Raw genomic sequence first — 24,692 nt, 5'->3', positions numbered from 1 at the left:
ATTGAAGTTTGGTTTAGAACAGAATTGCTACACACGGAGTAATTCTTCACTGTGCATGATTTAAAAGCTGTAGACTGCTCTAAACTCAAAATTCATAAGGCATCCATTCAGTGTTTAATACTTGAAGTCATTAAAAGTTTATCAGAGAACAATTTTGAGAATCTGGCAAGGCCAGTGATGCATGCCAAAGTTCAACAGCTTTTGAGAGAAATGAAGCTTGAATTTCATTCCCAAATCAGGAGTCAGCCATTTCCTGGCTCCTCAAACTGAACCTGGGACGAGGTGCCCCAGAAGCTTGGGTTTTCAATTTGGAGTGACCTATTTCCCTGGAAGTCAGGCCGGGTGACCCAGAAACACAAGTGGAGGATGCTGGATGTGAAGGCAGGCTTAGTAAAAGCCTTCTCTCCGTACATCAGCACTCTGTTGAAATCTATTCAAGAAGATAAAACAGCCCTCATCCCAATAATCACCTAACCTAACCCTCATGCCAACACATTCCAGCTTACACTCTGTATCCATAGCCTCACATGCCAACCCATTCCCCCTACCTCTTACCCTTTGCCTTTGCACCTTTCAAGCCAACTCACCCAATATCCACCGTGGATAGAGTTCAGGACACAGGCGGAAACAAAATAAAATAAAGTTTCAGTTTATGCTGCAAAGCGCTACATTTGGAGAAAAAAAACACATTCATAAAAATCCAATTACTGTATTTGCATTCATTCAACTACATAATGCCTTCAAGTAACAAACATTTCATTTGAATGCTTAATCTCATAGAACAAGAAGCATTGGAATTCAGTGTTTGGGTAAATCATAATCTAACTTCAAAGAGTTTATAACCACTTATATCTGGCAATCAAATTGTGAAAGACAGGCATCCTACTGTCATAATGGACAGAACCCTCCCTGTTTCTCACCTTTCACCCCACCAACCTCCGCATACAACACATCATCCTCTGCCACTTCCACCACCTCCAAACGGACTCGACCACCAGAGAAAAATTTCCCTCTCCACCGCTATCACAGTTCCGCAAAGACCATTCCCTCCATGACTCCCTCATCAGATCCACACCCCCCACCAGCCCACACCCCCCTCCTGGCACCTTTCCCTGCCACTGCAGGAAGCGCAAAATCTGTGCCCATTCCACTCCCCTCACTTCCTTCCACAGCCCCAACCAATCCCTCCACATCCGTCAGAAATTTACCTGTCATCTTCTGCATCTGTTGCACTCGGTTAGTCTCCTCTACATCGGGGAGACAGGAGGCCTTCTTGCGGATCATTTGAGAAAAAGTCTCTGGGACAACCGCACCAACCAACCCCATTGCCCCATGACTGAACACTTCAACTCCCCTCCCACTCTGTCAAGGACATGCAGGTTCTGGGCCTCCTCCACTGCCAAACTGTTACCACCTGTGGCCTCATATGCTGCCTTGAGATCCTGCAACCACATGGGATAAATATGGTGTATTTCAACAACTTCCTCATCTCCCCTTCTCCACATTATTCCCAGGCCCAAGCCTCCAACTCGACACTGTCCTCCGGACCTGTCCATCACTCCCCCCTCTGACCTATCACCTTCTCCCTCACCTTCACCCACCTATTGCTTTCTCAGCTACCTTTCCCCAAACTCCACCCCCTCTTATTTATCTCTCAGCCCAAACCCACAAGCCTCATTCCTGAAGAAGGGCTTCTGCCTGAAATGCCGATTCCTCTGCTCCTCGGATGCTGCCTGATCTGCTGTGCTTTTCCAGCACTACACTCTTGTACCTGTCATAATGTATAGTTGTAAAATCAGTCAGGCAGCACTAATCCAGTGATAGAACCTCTCTGGTGTATATAATCAGACAGAGTGAAATAGCAAACAGTTTTTTTTTAACCTTCTAGACATTGCATTTAAAAATGTAAAGATATCTCCCTTTGAAAATAGCTTATGACAGTTTTGCATGACACGTTTGACGGGTATTTATTTTGGCAATTTTTCTTCATACATTTTACGTATGTTGTTGACAGTTCAAGTGTACTTCATGGTTTTTACTAGTTTATGCAGTTTTTGCACACCTTTATACTTAATTTTGCACTTGCATCTCAAAACAAATGGTCAGATTGAAGGGCAGTTTTGTGGTGCAGCAGGGGGAAGGTCTGACCCTATTCTGTGCATGATTGCAGTCTCAACTGTCCTTCCATGCAGTCTGGAGTGACCTCGAACATAGCTTCATCAACATAAAAGCCTGCATTTCATTTTGTAGTGCATGCAGATCTTGATGCCTCTCTCTTTTTCTCGGGCATCATGAAGAAGGAGGAATACCTGAGGTGGCAGTGTCACATCTGACTAGTTCACACTCTACCACCTCAGTGTTGGCACATTGGAAGAATGTAGTGTGCATGTGTAGTCGGTGACAGAGTATGGTACTGCACTGGAGGGCAGGAGTAGAGACATACTGCCCCAGTGAATTGTAATGTACGCCCTAAAGCGAGTCCCACTATTCCCAGTGTTGTCACTAAAACATTTATAAAGTCTGTAAGTTACCTCGCTAAGCTTGAAGGTTTGTTTTCAGATATTTTGTCACCATACTAGGTAACATCATCAGTGAGAGTCTCTGGTGAAGTGTTGGTGGTATGTCCCGCCTCTCTATTTATAGGTCTTGGTTTCTTAAGGTGACTGATGTCATTTCCGGTTCTTTTTTCCCAAGTGAAGGTAGATAGGATCTAAGTCGATGTGTTTATTGATGGAGTTCTGGTTAGAATGCCATGCCTGTAAGAATTCTCGTGTGTGTCTTGTTTCACCTGTCCTGGGATGGGTATGTTGTCCCAGTCAAAATGGTGTCCTTCTTTGCCTATATGTATGGAAACTAGTGAGAATGAGTTGTGTCTTTTGGTGGACAGTTAGTGTTCATGTATTCTGGTGGCAAGTTTCCTGCTAGTTTATCCGATGTAGTGTCCCACAGTTCTTGCATGGTATCTTGTAAATGACATTAGTTTTGCTGGTGGTATCTAATGAATTCTTTAGGCTCATTAGTCGCTCTTTAAGGAAGTTGGTAGGTTTCTGAGCTAACATGATGCCAATTGGTCTGGGTAGTCTGGACGTCATTTCTGATATGTCTTTGATGTAAGGTAATGTGACTATAGTTTTTGGTTGCGTTGTGTCTGCTTGTTTGGGATTGTTTCTGAGGAATCAACAGATTATGTTTGTCGGGTACCCGTTTTTCTTAAAATCGTTGTATAGATATTTTTCTTCTGCTTTTTTGTAGTTCTTGGCTGCTGCAGTGTGATGTAGCTCATTGAAATAATGTTTTAATGCAGCTCCGTTTGTGGGTGTTAGGGTGATTGCTTCTGAAGTTAAGTATTTGGTCCGTGTGTATTGTTTTTCTGTAGGCGCTAGTTTGAAGCTCTCTGTTAACTGTACATTCATCTGTCATGTCTAGGGATGAGAGTCTGTTGTCATTCTCCTCCTCTTCTACCATAAACACTTGAACAAGCTGCCCTCTTATCTATCCAACCCAAACTTTGGGTCCGTTACATAGATGACACCTTCGTCATCACAAAACAGAACAAATTAGAGGAAAGATACACCATCATTAATATCCTGACAGGCATAAAATTCACAAAAGAGGAGGAGAATGACAACAGACTCCCATTCCTCAACATGACAGTTGAACGTACAGTTAACGGAGAGCCTAGTATGGTTACGGAATGTCTGAAAACAAACCTTCAAGCTCAGTGAGCTAACTTGCAGACTTATCATCGACCTGAGCTACAAATCTTCTTAAAACTTGCTAACATTTATACGGAACACAAAGATTCCTAGTTTACTTGCCTTTTGAACCCAGATTAATAGAAAACATGGACCAGGTTACTGGACTGAACAGGAATCACTATTTATTACAAGTACTTACACCCTAGGTATATGGAAGCAATTATAAAACACTACTCATTAATATTTCTTTCTCATTTCACTCCACAGTTTTTAAAAGCACAGAAATTTTAAAAAAGAACATGGTCTTTACACATATTGTCCACAGTCTTTCCTGAAGGAAGGACAAAGGTCATGTTGAATCTCTAGTAGACAAGGAGGTGGGGCCTCAGGGACCACCTAATGCAGCACAGTAATTGGAGCATCAGCAGATATATGAACAAATGAGGCCTTGTGAATTCTTACATTGTGAATGGAGGAGTCCATGGTGGTATTGAACCTTATCTTGCAAGCTCAACGAAATGAGCTCCAGACATGAGAGAATAGTTAACCTCATGGAGAGACACGGGAGTGGATACAAGAGCAGTGCAACCTCCTGCAAAACTTGAAGGGCTCACTCAATACCTGAGAGCAGTCTGCTCAGAGTAGGAGCACTGACATCCATGGCATGCAGCAGGAGTTGCTTTCCCTTGATAGAACATTTGCATTGATGGTCCAAATGCTCCATTGCCACAGCCAGTCTCAGCTAACCCACCTGAAGGCCAATCTGGAGATGTGGCAATTAGTGAGGAAGGTGAAGATTCTGAAAGTAGCCTTTTCTTCCAGCACCCCAGGCCCTAAGCTAGAGCCCTTGTCTACAATAGCGCTCCCTACAGAAATGCAGAGGAGAAATGCAGTTTGAGTATCTGGAGAGTTCAGCAGCCTGCAGCCACCTCCTCTGAGGCAATTGCGAGGGATGCTTTGTAGGAGCAAGATGAGGGCACTGTGACACCTCAGACTCTGGGTTCACCATGGTTTCACTTTATATCACTTTATTGGCATCACAGTTAAAGCCCTTGTAAATTCTGCGGTGCCTCCCCCTCCCTCAGGTATCATGTTGACAATCAGGCCCCACTAACACTGGAATTGTCACAAAAGTTAAAGATCTGAAAGAAAATGCAGAACTCCCCAATTTACCTGATTTTCAGACCCAACTTGACAGAAAGCATTGGCCAGATTTCTGTATAGATTAAGAATTGCTGTTTATTACAAGTAATTAGAATCTAGCTGCAGGTAAACAGTTATAAACTGCTAGTTAAAAGTCAAACTCCATTATAAACGCCCCCTTACACGTGTGTGCATCACTCTAATTGGCAGGCACAGACAGGAAAAAATGCATGGGTGCTATGGACGGAGGGAAAAGTAGGAAAGTGGGTCAGTGTCCTTTGATCACAGGTTCTGCTAAGATGATTCTTGTCCTAATCAGAGTACTGCTTTTTGGTCTTCCTTTTGTGGATGCTTTCACTAGTTTGTAAGAGGCACATGATGGCTGATCCACACTTATAAAAGCTCTCTGACTTACTCATTATAAGTACATCATGTAGCAACTGCTGAAGGAAGAATAAACCTTTTATTTCAGGTTTAGAGTCAGTTTTGCTGCAGAAACCAGACACAGCTCCTGAATTAGTGGAGATCTGATGGCTTCTCCCTATCTTGTTCCTAGCTCCAAGCTGTTCAGTTACCTGAGAACCAGTCATGTAGTTGTGGGTAGGCAGAAGGCCTTTGTCATTGACAACTGGTCAATAGTTCTTAGATGAATCAGCTATTTATTGCCAGTTAAGTCTCCACTTGTACACACCCTTGGCTCCATCCTGTCTGCACCTTCTCATACTCCTGTTTGAACCAACAGCTTGTCAACAGCGCCTGCAATGAGAGTTAGGTTATTTACTTTCAACAGCATGCAGCAATCCTCCAGCAGTCTTTGCTTTCTGAAATAGTACTTTGCCAAGTTCAGGCCGCAAATATATAGAGTTAAAAATAATGGAAAAATATAAAGATACTGCCCTTGCTTTTAAACACTGGTACCCACAATCAGAATGTTTTGAGAATGAGGGTGGTTCTTATCAGGCGACAGTGAAGTCCACTTCTCATTGACTGCATCTGGAGCAAGGATTTCTGGAAGTGAAAGACCGGGAAAGTGAAACTGAGGGTTGATATTTGGGACAACTTAGTTCCAGAGTGCAGAGGTTACATCAACAATGGTTTCCCACTTTAATTGTATTTTGAAATTCTTTAGAGAAAAGAAAATAAAGCAGCTGGTGTACGAAAATTAAAATGGTTGAAGTCAGGGCCATTTGGAAAACTCCTGACCAATCAGACTAAGGTTACTTTTGGGGGCAAGAATAATTAAATGCTACTGATTGCTTCTGTGCAGGTACGTGATGGTAGAGTGGGAGTTGTGCCAAATTTGGTGTGGCTGTTGAAATTAAATTTTAATTATATCTTTTGTATCCCATGTTGCTACGATGTTAATGCACTGGCTCTTTGGATAGACATGACCAACAATAGGAAAGGGTCAGAACACAGAGTTACTAATCTGTAAAACATTTTGAGCCATGGACAATGAAGTAAATGCAATTTTGTACACCCACAGGGTCAACAAGATCTCAACGCGAGTACAATTTACTTGCAATTTTTCTCTGCTTTGAGTGCTGCCTTGCTCTTTTCCTTCTGAGCATGAACACATTGTGAGTACTCTTCACATACCTTTATGGTTGTAAAAGCTTGGATCGCTTTCTTTTTTATTCTTTATCCCTTATGCTATGACCTGCCCTTCATTTGCTCAGGGCAATTTGCTCAGTGTGCAAGATTGCAGAATTACCTCTTGCATTCTTCTCTTACTTTCTTTTCCTGCATGAGATGTGGATAGAACTGCCAAGACTAACATTGATTGTCCATCCTGAGCCATAAATGGCTTTCTAGACCATTTTGGAGGGTAGTTAAGGGTTGACCACGTAGCTGTGGGCATGGAGTCACATTTGGGCCAGATCAGGGAATGCTGGCCATTTTCCTTCGCTAAAACAACATTTGTGAACCAGATGGTTCTTTACAAAACCATCAATGGCTATATAAAACACATTAGACAAGCTTTTAACTCCAGATTTCTTAAATTAAAATGTTACAACTGCCATAGTGGGACTTGAAACTATGTTCCCAGAATGTTAGCCTGGAGCTTTGAATTACTAGTTCAGTGACATTGCCACTACAACACCACCTCAGCCTAAAGTAGCTCACATATAGAGACAACAGGGGCATTTTTGACTTTGTATCTGCGACTTTGTTACCTTCAATAACACTTCATTCACTAAGCATCGAATTGTTCATAATCTTCAATTCAAACAGCATGGGACAGTTTTGATTTTGAGCGATAGTGTAAACCAGGCAATATTAGATTAGCTTAAAAATGTGTCGCTGGAAAAGCACAGCAGGTCAGGCAGCATCAAAGGAGAAGGAGAATCGACGTTTTGGGCATAAGCCCTCCTGGCCTATGCCCGAAACGTCGATTCTCCTTCTCCTTTGACGCTGCCTGACCTGCTGCGCTTTTCCAGCGACACATTTTTAAGCTCTGATCTCCAGCATCTGCAGTCCTCACTTTCTCCTAATATTAGATTAGCTATTCTTTCTACATAATTCCTTATCAGAGGAATAGAATTTACAAGCAATTCTAGAAATTTAGTGAACAAATTCAATAGACCCAGCGATGGTGGAGAGATTGTGAAGTCTGTTCCTTCTGATGCGCAAACATCATACTGCCTGCTAATTAACATGATAGCTGCCTGCAGCCAACACTAAATGCACCGTTGAGTGGCTGCATCCTCTGGTCTGAGGTTCAAGGTCTGCAAGGTTAACATCACTTAAAAGCTAAGCTAGACTACTTAAAGGCAGAAACCAGGTCATATCTGGGTACTGCAGTGGAAGCTCGGACAGGTATGACCCAAGTTTAGCCTGCTGCATTGTTATCTCAAACTATTGCCAAAGTAGCTGTAGATACCAGCATTCAAAGGGGCTGGTAGGCTCTCACAATGGTCCAGTAACCCATCTTCCAGAACTTGGCTGGGATTGCTGAAGCACTGTGCTGACCTGCTGTTCTCCCTCAAGATGATAATAAACACCCACCCACCATCACTACTGCACGAATGCCTTTGCTGTGCCCTCTCAACCAGCCAGTCCAGGCTGCCACCACTACTTGAAGGCATCCTGCAAGGCCATCTGCTATTACGTTCTGCTGGATGTCAGTTGTGTTGGACCATGTTGCAGCCACTGGGGTTGCATTGAAAAGGAGCACCAAGTCACACAACGTACATGGAAAGTTGGCACTGAGGAAATGCACAAGGGTGATTAGATCACATTGGGATTTGGTGGCTTTACTTTAACATTCTGGCCAGGAGATGCTGTAATGGTCAGTGACAACAAGGAGTTAAAGTGTAGGTTGGTTGTTGGACAGGAAATTGAAATTGCATTCACTGGCACTGCTACAGAGAGGCCAGCCAGAAAGGGGATTTGTTGCTTTCCCACTTTCTCCTCCTCCCTTCCTCACACCACCTTCATCTTATTCCTCCTGTTGTGTTTGCTTTGTCTTGCTGTTCATCTTCAGCTGCTTGCCATATGCATTGATATAGTCCTCATGGTGACAATCTTTTGCAGCATGTAAAGGACCACTCTGAAGCCTGAATCATGGCCAGGTGGTCAGCACCCAATGAATACCCTCTTGTTTGTCCAAATAGAGGTGGAACTGTGGAATGAAGCGATCATGACTGCTAATGTGACTCCAGGCATTGATCTGCATGATGTATTGAGTATGATCATGTATGATTGAAGGAGTGGAATCTTTTCTGGTTTTAGGGGACCTTAGAATTTAAATCCACTATCTGCAAAGTGACTTGTATGTAGTCAATATACCTTGCACCACAGGGAAGCCTACTTGCTTTGCAATTGTGATAGAATTCCTACAATATGGAAGCAGGCCATTTGGCCCATCAAGCCCACACCAATCCTTTGAAGACCATCCCACCCAGATCCAATCCATAGTCTCCCTGGTAACCCTGTATTTTCCATGGCTAATTCGCCTCAGCTGCACATCTTTGGACTGTTTGAGGAAACCGGAGTGCCTGGAGGAAACTCACACAGACACCCGAGGGTAGAATTGAACCTGGGACCCTGGCACTGTGAGGCAGCAGTGCTAACCACTCAGCCACCATGCTGCCCTAAAGATGCTGATGCCTTCTGTAATTGAGGTGAAGATTCTTGCTCACCCTGTAATTGTGCTAAGGGTGTTTCCTTGCTCTGCAGATGAAGTGAAGATGTTTATTCATTCTGCAATTGAAGTGCAGATCCTTGCTCACTCTGTAATCAAAGTGAAGATGCTTGTCTTTTTGTAATTGAGGTAAAGATGTTTCATCACTGTGCAATCAATATGAAGATGTTTGCTTGCTTTGCAATCATGTTGAAAATGCTTGCAGTCTCTGCAATCAAAGTGAAAGAAGTTGTCTACTTCTTTCTGCTGAGAAAGGAATAATTGTAATTATCTGTTTTGCAGTATAGAGCTTCTGCGATCTCCTTCCTTATGCTGAGCTGGATAACAAACTGGATAATTGCAAATATCATCTACTCAAGCCTGGGAAGAGACAGCTGTGTAAATGATCATGACCCTAGTCACCTTCACAACCACTGGCAATGCTCTGCTCTGAGGTGCCATTCTGACTGCAACAGATGATAGGTTTCATTGAGTTCCTCCATGGGAAAATGGAGACATCTGTTGCATTGTTCCTCTCTGAGGTTACTATTGGAGAATTGTTCCTTGAAGACCTGGGCAGATCGGAGCTCATGCTAAAAGCTCTTTTACCCTTTCCCTTCTTTGAGCAGCTTATTCCACTTGTGGCTTTCTCTGCCTATTTGCATTGTAATGCTATGAGTCAGCTTGGATATAAACCACCACACCAGTATCTGGGAGTAAAGGATCTGAGCAGAACCCTTGAATTGAGAATCAAGACTTTGAAATGTCCCACATCACTAGAGCAGTATAAACAGTAAAACTCTTCAAATCTGAGGGGGAGGCATTGGCCTAGTGATATGGTCATTAGATTATTAATCTGGTGACTCAGATAACGTTCAGGGGAGCCAGGTTCAAATTGCACTACGGGATTGAATCATTCAATAAAAAAATCTGGAATTAACAAGTTAATGGTGATCATGAAACTGTTTTCAATTATCAGGAAAAACCCATCTAGATCATTAATGTCCTTTAGGGGAGGAAGCTGCCATCCTTACCAGGTCTGGCCTACATGTAACTCCAGACCCACAGCAATGTGCTTGGCTTGTGAGTGCCCTCTGGGCAATTAGGGATGAGCAATAGATGCTGGTCTGGCCAGTGGTAGCTACAACCCATAAATATATATGAAAAGCTTACAGAAACTCTCAAGAGAGTAAGCACAAAAATGTTAAGTTATTCTTAGAACTTTTAATTGGGTAGTGCTCTCAGCTTTTGTGATTAGATGTTGCTTAGAACATGGGAAAATATTCGGGGAGCTTTTTTTGTGGTTAACTTGCCCAAAATTCTGTATCTAGTTCATTTGGTTCTAAACTGCCAATGGAAGAAAAATCATCCTGGTGTTTACCCAGTATATTCTATTACATCATTCTTACCCAGTATATTGACCCAGATTTTGAGGTTGCTACAAAAAGCCATAGTGCTCACTGCTGACTATGAAGAAAATTGCCTACAGAGATCTAGCAATCATTATTGCATGGATTTTCCATTTCCTAATGATAGTTTGGACTAGGCACTAAGTCAAAGGGATCTTCAGATGTCAAGCAGCAGTGATACCATCCAGGTGGGTAGGTAGCCAGTCTCAATGAAGGACGTTCAGAGACAGCAAATCAGGAGAGGAGAAATAAAGATTGGTGCTTAACTTATTATATAATCAAATGTAATGAATTCTTTTAAAACATTTATTCAAAATTATAGAGGCTTATCACATTATTTGGCATTATACAAAGATAAAATTTAATTTTCCAGGTCTGGAGAGGTTGGTCAGTGTGGGTATGATTTTACCATAAAAAATCATTTATGTTTCAGCAAGAATGCTTGACTTTTACTGGTACTTCTAAAAGTGATACCAGAACATAGAATGGAAAGTTTTAGACAATTCATTCACTTTGAAAGATTGCTACCTGTGAGGAACTCAACAACACAGCATGTAGAAAAATTAGGGAGTCAGTGATTTAGAATTAGCAACTTCTTCAGTTCCCAAGTTTAACTATGCTTATAGCTGTTATTACAGTTGGACAACTAGGGTCAACAATTCCTAATTCTATGAGGATATCATTCAATGGGAGTTTTTAAATAGAAATAGAAAACAATTCACAAGGTTTTGGTAGGTCTTTTTTCATATTTGCCTGTCGGTCTTGTTGATCTTGTGGGGAAATCCCTGAGGAAGTAAAGGTAATCAATTTCTAGTTTATCATTGTCATCAAGTAATATTTTGATAGAATTGATTTGCATGAATTGAGGTGGCTAGGATTGCAAACTGGCAAATATTTTGTCATCTATAAAAGCAAGGCTATGATGCATTAAAAAGCACAAAATAGATTTTTAGGTAATTGGAACAATTATGTCTATTCTTCATTGAGATATAATACTAAACAGAAACAAAGAACGAATGATGAATGAAAGGATATGATTTAAATTTTATGCTGAGCCACAATAAATATCATATTGGAATAAAGACCCCTCACATCACCCAAGGAGACTTAAGAGGGAAATCAGGAAGGCATAAAGGGGACATGAGTTAGATTTGGCTGATGAGGTTAAGGAGAATCCAATGAAATTCCACAAGTACATTAAAGGTAAAAGAGCAACTAGGGAGAGAAGGATCAACAAAGCTGTCAATGTGTGGAACCACAGGAGAAGGGTCAGATAATAAATATATTGTGCATCACTATTTTCTGTGGAGAAAGGCATGGAAGCTACGGAACTTGGACACATGAACAGTGATGTCTTGAAAACAGTTCACATTACAGAAGAAGAGGTGTTGGACATCTTACAATACATAAAGATAGATAAATCCCTGGCACCTGATCAATTGTATTGCAGGACATAATGGGAAGCTAGGGAAGAAATTGTGAGGCCCCTAGGAGAGATATTTTTATCATCATGTGTGGAATGAGCTGCCAGCGGAAGTGGTGGAGGCTGGTACAATTGCAACATTTAAAAGGCATCTGGATGGGTATATGTATAGGAAGAGTTTAAAGGGATATGGTCAGGGTGCTGGCAAGTGAGACTAAATTAGGTTGGGAAATATGTGGTCAGCATAGATGAGTTGGACTGAAGGGTCTGTTTCTGTGCATACATCTGTATGACTGTATGGCAGGTGAGGTGCCGGAGAACTGGAGAGTGGCTGATGTTGTACGTTTATTTAAGAAAGCTGTAAGGAGAAGTCTGGGAACTACAGATGTGTGAGTCTGATGTCAGTGGTGGGGATTCTGAGAGACAAGGACTATGTGCATTTGGAGAGGCAAGACTGATTAAGGATAGTCAGCAAAGCTTTGTGCATGGGAAATCCTGTCTCACAAACTTGATTGAGTTTTTTGAGGATGTGACCAAGAGGATAGATGAGGACAGAGAGGTAGATGTTGTCTATGTCAATCTTTGAGAAGGTTCTGCATGGTAGACTGGTTAGTTAAGTTAGATCACAGTTATACAGGATGTTGAAAAAGGTGTCTGTTACAGGTGCCTTCATAGATCAGAGCACTGAGTTTAAAAATTGGGATGTCATATTATGGCTGTACAGAACATTGGTGAGGCCACTGTTGGAGTACTGCGTACAGTTCTGGTTACCCTGCTACAGGAAGGATGTTATTAAATTGCAAAAGGTGCAGAAAAGTATGTTATTGGAGAGGAGGATTTGAGTTATAGGCAGAGGCTGGATAGGCTGGTACATTTTTCTCTGGAGCTTAGGAGATTGAGGGGTGACCTTATAGAAGTTTATAAAATCATGAGAGGCATGTATAAGGTGAATAGCAAAGGTCTTTTCCCGAAGGTAGGGGAGTTCAAAACTAGAGGGCGTAGGTTTTAGGTGAGAGGGGGAAAGATTTAAAAAGGATAGGAGGGGCAATGTTTTCCACACAGAGGGTAGTGCATGCAGAGGAACCTCGATTATCTGAAGGTCACGGGCGGGGAGAATTTTGTTAGGTTAATTGAATGCCAGATAATTGATGTCGGATAACATAGTTAGCCATGCATCAGAACCTTGCGATCTTGTTTGGATAATCCAAAATTTCAAATTCCAAAATTGAATGCTGGATAATCAAGGTTCCTCTGGATATAGAGTGAACTGCCAGAGGAAGTGGTAGGGGAGGGTATAGTTACAATATTTGAAAGATATTTGGACAGATACATGAATAGGAAAGGTGTAAGAAGGATATTGGCCAAATACAGGCAAATGGGACTAGTTTAGTTTGGAAAACCTGCTTGGCAGGTTATGTTTCTGTGCCATAAGACTCTATGACTCTTACTGAAATCAGTGATTAATCTGAAAATAGTTAATAATCCATATAACTGGCAGTGCAGGTAAATCTTTTCTGCTGCTGACTCCATGTTAAGCCTTGTGAAATTAGGAGAGGACCTTAGCTGGATTGTTCAGCAATGACATCAACTTACCATTACACACCGTGATCTTTCTATGCTGTGTACATCTAGTGCACTGGGGAGGTGATAGTATTATTGCTAGACTGCTAATCCAGAGTTACAGGTAATGTTCTGGAGACCTGGATTTGATCTCACCATGGCAAAATGTCTGGAATTAAGAGTCTAATGATGACCATGAAACTGTTGTCGATTGAAAAACCCCTTCAAATAATAAAGGTTCACTAATGTTCTTTAGGGAAGGAAACTGCCATCCTTACTTGGTCTGGCCGACTTGTGATTCCAGATCTACAGCAATGTGATTGACGATTAACTGCATTCTGTCAGTGTACCACATGTGAGAACAAGTTAAACAAAACTCTTCCTTTACTTGTGCTTAATGTCCTTGCTGTAATGGTATCCAGCAGGGCTAGACAAGAGGGTGTGTGTGTGTGTGTGTGTGTGTGTGTGTGTGTGTGTGTGTGTGTGTGTGTGTGTGTGTGTGTGTGTGTGTGTGTGTGTGTGTGTGTGTGTGTTTTAGAATGAAATGGCACCTGTGCCACCAAAATACAGCACTGTACAATCAAACTTTGTGATCATAGTGACAACAATGATTAAAAGTGAGAGAAGTAAAGAAAGCCACAGTGGGAAACAAGTAAAGGCAAGCAAATATGGAGAGTGGCCCCAACGCAAAGATGCAGTTGCAGCAAAAGTGAAAGAGTTTCCAATTTTGACTGTCAATGCTGTGTATTGCCCATTTTCACTATTTATGTTCAGTGTGTATCCAAGTAATGATAGCCTGGTGTTGTGATCATTATTGGTTGGATCAGTTTTATACTGTATTTTTCCATACTCGCTGACCCATAAATTTTCAAATAATAAATAACAACTGTGTTCTGTTTGGAAAGTGAGCATCTGAGTTGGAAATGTACACATTTGTCTCAATTACGACATCTTAAAAAAAATCTTCTTTTTACTCAAGTTCATTCAACATGATGAAACTGGTGATCATGTATTCCTGTGAAGTGTTTTTCATCTGTTACTGGAATTGAGGTGCAGTTCTTGCCTTACACCACAGGTAGCCACTGTTGCATCATTGTCCATTCTCTGGCTCCAGTTTAATTTCAGCTATTTTCACTTTCTTTTACCCTGAAGGCTGTGTGTTTAAAGCTTATGAGGAAAGGACCGAGACCATGGGTGCAACAGAAGTTCAAGAAGATAATCAAACACAGGTGGAGCTGCCCATTGATCAGGTTAGCATGAAATAAACCTTCAAAACTTATTTGTGGGTGACTTAATAATATGGATTAGGAAATAAAATTTACATTTATTAGCACTTTTCACTATTTTGTGACGAAGGAGTTTAGCACGCTCGCCTTCATTGCTTCATTGAATATAGGAGTTGGGACATCCTGTTGTGATTGTACAAGATATTGGTTAGGCTACTTTTGGGGTGCTGTGTCTGTTTTGGTCACCCTACTGTAGGAAGGATATTATTAAACTGGAGAGGGTTCAGAAAAGATTTATATTATTAAACATGGTGGGCATAGATAAGGTGAATAGCAAAGGCCTTTTCCCGAGGGTAGGGGAGTTAAAAACTAGAGGGCATATTTTTAAGATGAGAGAAGAAAGATTTAAAAAGGTACAGAGGGACAACTTTTTCACACACACGGTGGTTCATACATGGAATGAACTGTAAGGGAAGTGGAAGATGCCTGTACAGTTACAACATTTAAAAGACATTTGGATAGGTACATGAATAGGAAAGGTTTGAGAGGGATATGGGCCATACACGGGCAAGTAGGACTAGTTTAAATTGGGAAACTTGGTCAGCATGGACGTGTTGGATTAAAAGATTTGTTTCCGTCTTGTATGATTCTATGACTCTATGCACATTACAGCCATTTAAGAAATATAAAATCTCTGTTGTAACATCCAAGGTGCAACAGAATTTGTGTACAGCAAGCTCCTATAAACAGCAGTATGATAATGCCTCCCACTATAGTAGTCTATTTTAAGAATGTCAGTTGTCAAAATACCATGACATTCCTGGAAGTCCCACTAATTTTCTTTAATGTAGTCACAAGGGATATGAGGGTTTTTTTAATGCCCTTTGGGAGGGCAAGCAGGGTTCCAGTATAACAGCTCACCTAAGAGACAGCAGATGGAATCTTGTGCCCTCCACAAGAGTGACTTTGTTGACAGAGAGGGCATTCAATCCAGCAGACCATTGGCAGTCGTGGGGACCCCTCTGTCCACCTGCCTACAGCCTGATTAAACCTGTGTAAAAACAATGACTGCAGATGCTGGAAACCAGATTCTGGATTAGTGGTGCTGGAAGAACACGGCAGTTCAGGCAGCATCCAAGTAGATTTCGAAGCTACTTGGATGCTGATTAAACCTGTGGACAGCCTTCCTGCCCCATTGCCAATTAAGCCCCTGTAAGTGGCAATGACTTAAGACCTTCAACCCACCACTGCTGCTATTCATCCAGTGTTGCACAGAGACTCGTTGTGCAAAAAGTACAGCAGACAAACCCATGTGGGATGGTTAGTATGTTCCTGGGATGTGTGAGGAGACATTTGAGAAGGGAAACTCTCTTGTTCAAGGCACTCGGTGCCTGATTGAAGAATCCTGATTTCAGAAAATGTGAGAGTTACCATCCTCTACCCTTGTTGTCAAGTCTCTCCACCCCATCGCCAACAACAATCATCTGTGCCTTCATGTCATTTCAATCCAAAGCCTCAGGTGGGCACCTCATATTAGAAAAAGCTACTGTTTCTGTTGTAGAAGCAATTGTTCCGTTGAATCAATAGACTCCGATTGACTGGCAACTTGTAGTTGGCAGGGCATATTCCCTGGGCACCTGATTGACCTGTCAAGTGCCTGACTGGCACTTCTTGATGGCACGCAGCTCTCATCAACCCTCCAGCCAGTGACTGGGATCTCTGTTGCCTGCACAAGTTGGCAGAACAGTACTCCACTGGGAATCAGTGTCCCCCATGTGCCTAGTCCCTTGGATAGGGCCTGAATGCACAATCTTCTGCCACAGAGCTGAGAATGTTCCCACTGAGCTCTGCTGGCATGTCGTGTAGCCAATACAAATAGTGAGCAACTTCTCTCAATTCAAAGTAACATTGGTTTTCAAATTGAATGGAAGTGTGAACACACGTAATAGGGTCAACACCAATGCATCCATGAGTTGCTCATAGCTACTCACTTCCAAATTATTGCATAGTCTTCCTTTTTGCCTACAACGTGCTTTAAAATTATAAGAGAAGGTTCTTGACGAAGACAGGGTCACAGAATTCAATTCATTGGCTTAACTTGTTCACAGAAAGAAAAGCTGATTAACATTAATTGTTAGGTGAACTGGCCATGCTAAATTTCCTGTAGTGTTAGGTGAAGGGGTAAATGTAGGGGAATGGGTCTGGGTGGGTTGCGCTTCGGCGGGTCAGTGTGGACTTGTTGGGCCGAAGGGCCTGTTTCCACACTGTAAGTAATCTGTAATCTGTAATCTGTAATTAATGATAAAATTTACGGAAGATTCTTCAGTACAAAGTGACCGATACCTCCAGGGAGTAGTTGCTTTATGAGTACTCAATATGAAGTAAATGTTTGGGTATAAATAGAACCAAAGTTCTGAAATTGAATTATTCCTCATTGACTTTCAGTCTATGTTGTCTGTGATGTGGGATGAATCAAACTACTTTTAACTGCGCTGTTCATGTCTTAGTGTTCTATAAATCTTGATCCAAGGTGAACATGATCCAGAAATGATTACTTCTCTCATTAATTTTGGGGGATAATTTTTTAATAAAGATACAACAATAAACCAGTACAACTGTTTAAAGTGTTCCTTTTAAAACAAGGTATTGGTGGCTTTATTTTCACTCTGCTCTCTAATATCAAGATTAAACTTCAAGGTTCCGTATTCTTCTCTGTCCTGTGCTAACACTATACTTGAATACAAACTCCCATTGTATTGATTTGAATTTCTTCCAGTTTCTGCACCAACCATCATTGTTAACCTCAAACAGAGATTGTCTTTTCTCATTCATTTGTGTGCTGTAGGTGCCAGTGGTTTCTTGCCTATCCCTAGGGAAGGTGTTGATGAGCTTCTTGGACTGCTGCAGGTCCATAAAGAGTAGGTATACCCCCAGAGCTGTTAGAAAAGGACTTCCAGGATTTTGACCCAACTAAGGCAAACTGAAGCAATGGCAAAATAGTTCCAAGTCAGGATGGCATTTGGCTTAGAGATGAAACTGCAGTGCCAGTCCCAGTTTCAGTTTGGGCTGGTTCTACAGGATGGGCACCAAAGCATGAATAAACTATACCTCCAGTTCTGTGCTGAAAGCATAAAATTGAGGGAGTTAGATGGAGCAGCGAAAAGTTTCATTCTGTATAGCTGCTTTGTTGATTCTCTTAATCTAATTCATTGTTATTATGCTCTGTAACCTTTGTTTAAATGGTGAGTAAATACATCTGCATGACCTAACTGATCACTTTATCCCTGACTTCAGGAACAACAAATAGATGATTACATTTAACGAATATACAAAACTGTTCAAATATATGAATAGAAATTGACTAGAATTGAGCAAAAAAAAACTTTGAGTTAATAGCTGTAACTGGTCATTTAAAAAGAAATGGCCAGGTAATACATCTCTCTGTTTGAGATACTGCATTGTTTGTATCCTGCTATGATATATTAGAGCAATAAATGCATTGTGACCTTTACCTGTCTAGTTTCAAGAACACCATCTTCCACAATAGCTCTCAGGGCACTCATATCAGATTTTGTTCTAGATACTTACCTGGCTTTCTCTTGGATTTGCTGAAATAGCCCCTATTCTCTGTATTGCAGGGTTGGCAGAGGGAGGGGTGAGCTATTCTGTCCACTCACTAGTCTTTGTATAGAACTATTAAATCTTTTCATCACCCTTTCTTGTAAAATTCAGACAATGTAGCATTTGAAGAATATGAAAAACATGAAACTTAAACCAGAACAATTGAAAGGGAGTGATGTTATTTTAGTGTTTTCAGGTGGTTTGTAGATACAATATATGATCAGCATTCTAGTGTTTGAGCAGTTTTTTGATTGGCGAGTGCTTGCAATTCAATGTGATACATTGAGCTGCATAGGATTAACACTCTTAAGTCTTGCAAAGCTAAACACAACACTGGGAAATCTAAATATTAATTCAATGTTTTTCAGGGAAATGTGCAACAATAGCAGCATCAATGAACTGGCAATTGTTTTATAGCTTGCACAGGTAAAATTGAAACAAAGTCAAAGCGCTTTATTGAAACATATTTCCAGAACAACGTCCTTCTTGTTTTTTCACTTACATGGCTGCAAGTAGGTATCTCAAAGTGAGTAGTTATATCATGATGGCATTAAACAAAAGCAAGTCTCCAGGGCAGTGGGTAACACGCTGTTAGAGTGCTATTCGTTTACCCCTGGGAACTGGCTTTAAATCAAGCCAAGACAGATGGGCTTAAAATCTCCTGTTCTCCAATGGCTGTTAAGGTACTAAGTGAAATAAGTTCTGGCAGTCTAATTCTGCTTCCCAGTGGGCATGACTTCACATCACAAAACTGCCTTCACAATCACAGTTGGATGGAAAAAGAAACAAAGAAAAACTAACTACCTAAAAGGCATTAATTAAATCCCTACTGACACGAGCTATGGCTGTCTCAAGAATGTCAGAGACTATGGCAATGCTGTAATTCTATGTTTGTTGGTCACACAAAACTTAAAGCAACATTTTTGATCAAACTTTGTAATAATATAAAGCATTTGCTTGACTTAGTGCGATGACCCACTGTGGCCTTAATGGAGTGTGCCAAGGATTTGTTCATATCGTGACTAATAGAGCAGCATCGAATACCAATAGATGGCTGGTCAGTCTGTTGAATTGCCGCGCTCTGCAGTGGCTTGTCCACACAGGATTAATGGTCTTGGAGGAACCATTGTTTCCGATTGTCTGGTCCTGTATAACCACCTTTAACTGCTTCTTATAGAGGCAAGTTATATATTAACATGACTTTTGACCTTCGAAGTAAGATAATGCAGTAACAAAAGAACAAAACTCCTATTTATCCATGAACACCCAACATGAGACTGAAATGGAATACACTCATTTCCACCTTCTCAAGGCCAATGAGGGATGCACAACAAATGCATGCAATGTCCTCATCAACAATTAAAGAAAATTAGGGGAGCAAAAGGAATAATTTTCACAGTCACAAGCAGAAAAAAACTTACAAATCAGCAGTCCACAGTGATTCTGATACCTACTTGCAGCCATGTAAGTGAAATTTCACATTTGCAAGAAGTGATGATCTTACAAATGGTTAATCAGGAAAGCAGGTGTACAGAATGTTGTTGAGCCATGCAGACCATATTTCTAAATTTGATCCCTGTCCAGTATTGTGTTACTGCTCTTGAACAGGATAATAATTGAAGTGCTAAAGTTAACCTTGGATTAGGATAAAGAAGAATTAGCTGTAGTTCCTGTTCAGTATTGCTGTACTATTGTTGAACATTAAGCTGCACTTGATGGGATTGAGCTTGATTATAGCTGTTAACTTCCATTGCTGAGCTCATGTATGTGGACTACTTGGAGGGCTGTTAGTGGTCTGTAGAACCACACTGTTTGTTATTTCCTTCCAATCCTCCACTTCATCTTCCCCTCTCCCTATAAAAGGAGGGGAAAATTGAGAAGGAAAATCACTTCGTTTTTTAAAATTATGAATGGGATTCTTTAGTTTCTACAATCATTAAGCTGATTCTAAATCTGTTAGAAAAACCTTTTAAAGCTCTACTGCAATGCTTTCAGTGGATTATTAGCAATGTCAAAATGATAAAATAAGACATAAGAGGTGTTGGTCACTGTGTAGTTCAAATGTGAACAGTGCACCTTGAACTCACAGGCAGAATAGGAATCTGGTGCAACTAATGAAAGTCAAGATCAGTAGCTAATATTTGTAGCTGAAAGCAATCAGTGCTAGATTTACAAGAATATGGTATCTGGGTGGCAGATCAGATATTCACTAGCCAGTTTTGTAAAGCCGATCAAGTCATGATGTGAAAATGACAATGAAGAAAGAAAACATAGTCACGAATAACTGCTCCAATAAAATCATATTAGATACTAGAATACAATGTAATCTGAAAAATTACAATATAAACTGTAATACATTATAATGTATACACAGAGCACTGATCATTAATAACAAATTCATTGCAATAAATTAATTGGCTTTGGTCTTAATATTCATAGGAAAGGACCTCCTAAGTAGGTAGACTGGGTAGGGGGAGTGGGGGGAAGGAGTCTGAGTTGGGAAATTTAGTATTTTGGGTTTCCCAAATTCTGTGGAATCATGTGTGTGTCAGTTTTTGTTCTTTCCTTCCCTCCCTTGCTTGGAAAACAGCCAGATTGAAGTCTTTGGTCTCTGTCAGGTAGGGATCATTCTGGATAACCATGAGTAACTCCATAGCATACAAGGTTATGGGCCCAAAGCTGGAAAATGGGATTAGAACAGATTGATGCTTGATAACTGGCGCAGGCATGATGAGCTGAAGGATCTTTTTCTGTGCTGTATAAACTCTATGGACTCTATGAAGGTGCAGGAGCAGACAAGGAACCTCCTGTTGTGTTGGTGGGAATGTGCAAATCTGATCACTGACCCTAAGGGAGAGGAAGGGGAAGAATTCTGAAAGGTTCTGATCCCTTACCCTGGGTGGGGTAGAGTGGGCATTTGATTGCTGACCTGGGAAGGGCATGGGGTAATAGCTTAAGCTGCATATAAAGCATGCATACATCTGGGTTGATAGAGCTGGAAGTTGCAAGGGATAAGATACCTTGTTGTGCTGGTGAGAAGCATTTCTACCTTTACTGAACAGCTCATAGTGGAGTGATAGTTTAGGTTCTTTTCCTAGTCTACTTGATTTAAGCCTGATAAACGTGTTAAAGATATGGCTTCCAGTCTGCTTATAATATTTAAGTGTTCAACCTACATCCTTCTGAGCATGTTGGCTGTCTGTCCTCCAGTGTTACCTCTATTAAACCTGGATGTGGTAGGCCAAATTTGGATTTGAGTTTTTAACACTCAACCTGATCTAAGACTTGCCATTTTGTAGGTATTAAAATTAAGCCTTTGTTTTATCTATGCCTACCCTCGATATAGAGTCATAGAGATGTACAACATGGAAACAGACCCTTTGGTCCAACCTGTCCATGCCGACCAGATATCCCAACCCAATCTAGTCCCACCTGCCAGCACCCTGCCCATATCCCTCCAAACCCTTCCTATTTATATACCCATCCAAATGCCTCTTAAATGTTCCAATTGTACCAGCCTCCATCACATCCTCTGGCAGCTCATTCCATATACGTACCACCCTCTGCGTGAAAATCTTGTCCTTGTCAGATAAATGTCTTGTTTATGTGTTCCTTATCTTCAAATTACCCAGTTGTTTTCCTTGGTCTGTCCTTTGTCATGTTCCAACAGGTTCTCCAGCTCCCTTCAGCCTGCTTTGGTTGATACAGTTGCCAGATGATCTTGTTATGAATGCTTGTCTCATGTTCAAAAGTGACTAATAAACTCAGCTGGCAGGTACCTGCTTGCTCAAAGGGGAATGGTATTTTGATTGACACCTTTATTACTTTGGGATCACCTAATCTCCCTTTGAAATAGTTTTCCACTGCTTGTATGTGTATTTGTACAAGACTAAGTGGCGTGAAGTTGATGAAAATGCCTTTGTATAGTTGTGTTTGTGTACCTAATATATACTCAGTGAGTGGTAGTGGAATTGAAGTGGCATGGGAGATATCAAGGGGCATGGAGTGACAGCTGTAGGTGCATACAAAGCATGCATACAACTGGGTTGATGTGCCAGTACATGGAGGTGGGCCTCCCAAGCTGCCAATCTCACCAGTCACCCCATTGCTGCCTCTGACCTATTTATCACCCCAGGAAAAAAAAAGAGTTATTGGATTCTTTCAGTTTGGAAGATGGTTGGGAAAATTCCTGACTCCCAATACCCATCTCAATGTCAAAATTCCAGCTAATTGAGTCCTGAGATGACAAAAGCACCAAGGAGGTATTTAATGTGAAATGGGCTAATGTTTGCCAAGATGCATGATGCCCCACAGCTGGAGGCAGGCAGTGTTTACAGCTGAGAGTGTAGGATTGGAAACTCACTTCAGGGTCAACCTGGATTCTAGGGAAGCAATCATTGTGTGTGAAATCTTCCTTAGCCCCCAAATGATGTGTGCCGTGGCAAAAACGTTTGGGAAAATCATGTGTGATGTTCAGCAAGACCTTCTCAATGTTGAGAACAAAAAAAAGAAATTCCCATTTTCCAACCAAGTGTTGGGCAACAAGATTCTTACTCATGAGCAGTGAGAGGCCCAATTCCAAGCGTCATTGCTCTCATCTTATCACCTACATTACTACAAAATCTTGTTGCATTCATATACAGTTTTCTATTCATCCACCTAGTAGATAGAAACTAGACACAGTGAATTCCCGACATGTAAGTCAGAGTGGTTACCTGGTGACCCCACCATTTAGTCCTCCAGATCTCCACCTTGGACACTGGCACTGATATCTTGAGACATGGGAAGCACCTGCATTCATCCCATATCCATGGACATTGGCATTAAACACAAACCAGCCTCATTGCATTATCATGACATGTCACTGATCCACTTTCAGTACAGTTCTGCACTTCAAAGCTGCACTTTGGAGCTCACCGGCATCTTTTATTGGACTGCTGCTGCAAGGACACTTTCCACAACAGGGACAGGGGCACCAAGTTCATGGTTGCATCTCAGGGCTCCTCATTTGCTTGCTCACTTGCTTTGTGCCTAATTTGATGTTTATAGCAACCCTTCCTTGCCTTGCATGTTTGCGCTTTGTCCCCATACCTCTGTCTCATCTCGCTATTTTATGCAAACACAAAGCCTGGCAGCTAATCATGGTTGTCAGCAGTTACCAGTCACTGGAGTGGACATGTAGCTACAATACATGCAGCATCAATCTCACACCTGCACCATGTGCGGACTCTGTGCATGCTAAACACAATGCTTTTGCATCAATTGAGTGTGACATCTTTAAGGGGAGTAGCCTTCAGTCAGGTCTAAGGAGACATCCTTCAGGCAACGACTCCTGGCACAGTGAGTCAAGGACAGTCCAGGATCCTGGCCATGGTAGGTCGGCTGCTTAAGGTCATTGGTGTTGGTGGGTTCATACTTCCTCAGCCTAGGGAAGGGGTCATGTTCAGACCTTTGGATCCAGTGCCATCACTGTGGGAAATCATAGTAAGACAATCAGAAAGCTGTATAGATTATCAATTTGAGGTCTGGACATATCAATCAGGCCTGCCCATCGAAGCCATTTGCTAAGTGGGGTGTAATCAGTCCTAGGCATTGTCCGCTAAAGATTATATAGAGCTTTATTGGGGCCTTTGCTGTGGGAGAGAAGCTGGGAAACTTAAATGTGGGCACTGGAGGTAGCATGGTGGATACAGAGAGGAATTCATTCATAAAGGCAGGTAGCTCAGTATATAAAGGGGGAAGAATATAGAGTGTTGAAGCAAAAGGAGTAATGGGAGGTGTTATCATTGACACTCAGCAGCCTGGGCTTCCATGGAGGGACAGTGCTAAGTTTGGCATGTTTACATGACATTCCTGGGGCTGGGGGACTTGTGGGAAGAGGGGGTTAAAGTAGGAAATTGAAGATCTAGATAGGCAGGCTGATTTGGGAAGTTCAAAGCTGATTGGGTTGACTTTGGGAAGTTCAAAGCTGATTGGGTTGACTAGGAGACTTACCAAGAAGAGAACGTGGGAATGTATGTGTTTGGGGGTTCATCAAGGGTAAGATTCCTACTCTGAGACTAATCAGAGGAGTGACTGCTGTTTTCTTCCAATTTGCAGTAAATAACAAATGCATAATGGAGTTGACAATGCCATTGACCACACTGAAGTGGGTAGGGTAAGTGCTTCATTCAGTGAGGGAGCGGGTTTCAAATTCGAGTGCTGTGAGGCTCTTCGAAAGGGAACAGCATGACATAGACACCCACATACTGAAGGTGAAACACACCTGAGAGCATTACATGCTTTGTGAACCTTAGGCATTAACCTCCTATGTGCAGTCCAAATGCTTGCCCCGAATCACTTTTGAGCACATGAAGCAGCATCAGGAATCAATCCACTCATGGCTGTGATGCACAATCAACATTTTGATGTTTGGAAAAATTGATTGTGGTTGACAAAGTAGTAATCACCTTCCACACTCCCCGTAACCTGCACATGACACAGGAG

General features: G+C 41.6%; 1 protein-coding gene across 1 annotated transcript in view; it reads left to right on the top strand.

The window, feature by feature from the left end:
- The window catches only part of LOC140465074 (doublecortin domain-containing protein 2-like), a 219,123-nt gene that overhangs the window by 154,133 nt on the left and 40,298 nt on the right, over positions 1–24,692 (top strand). Inside the window, exon 8 of the mRNA XM_072560919.1 lies at positions 14,512–14,609. Within this exon, the coding sequence (XP_072417020.1) occupies positions 14,512–14,609 (98 nt within the window). The remainder of the gene's footprint in view (positions 1–14,511; positions 14,610–24,692) is intronic.

This window comes from Chiloscyllium punctatum, chromosome 41 (assembly GCF_047496795.1).
Source record: "Chiloscyllium punctatum isolate Juve2018m chromosome 41, sChiPun1.3, whole genome shotgun sequence".
NCBI lineage: Eukaryota > Metazoa > Chordata > Chondrichthyes > Orectolobiformes > Hemiscylliidae > Chiloscyllium > Chiloscyllium punctatum.
This window is presented reverse-complemented; position numbering and strand designations above follow the sequence as displayed.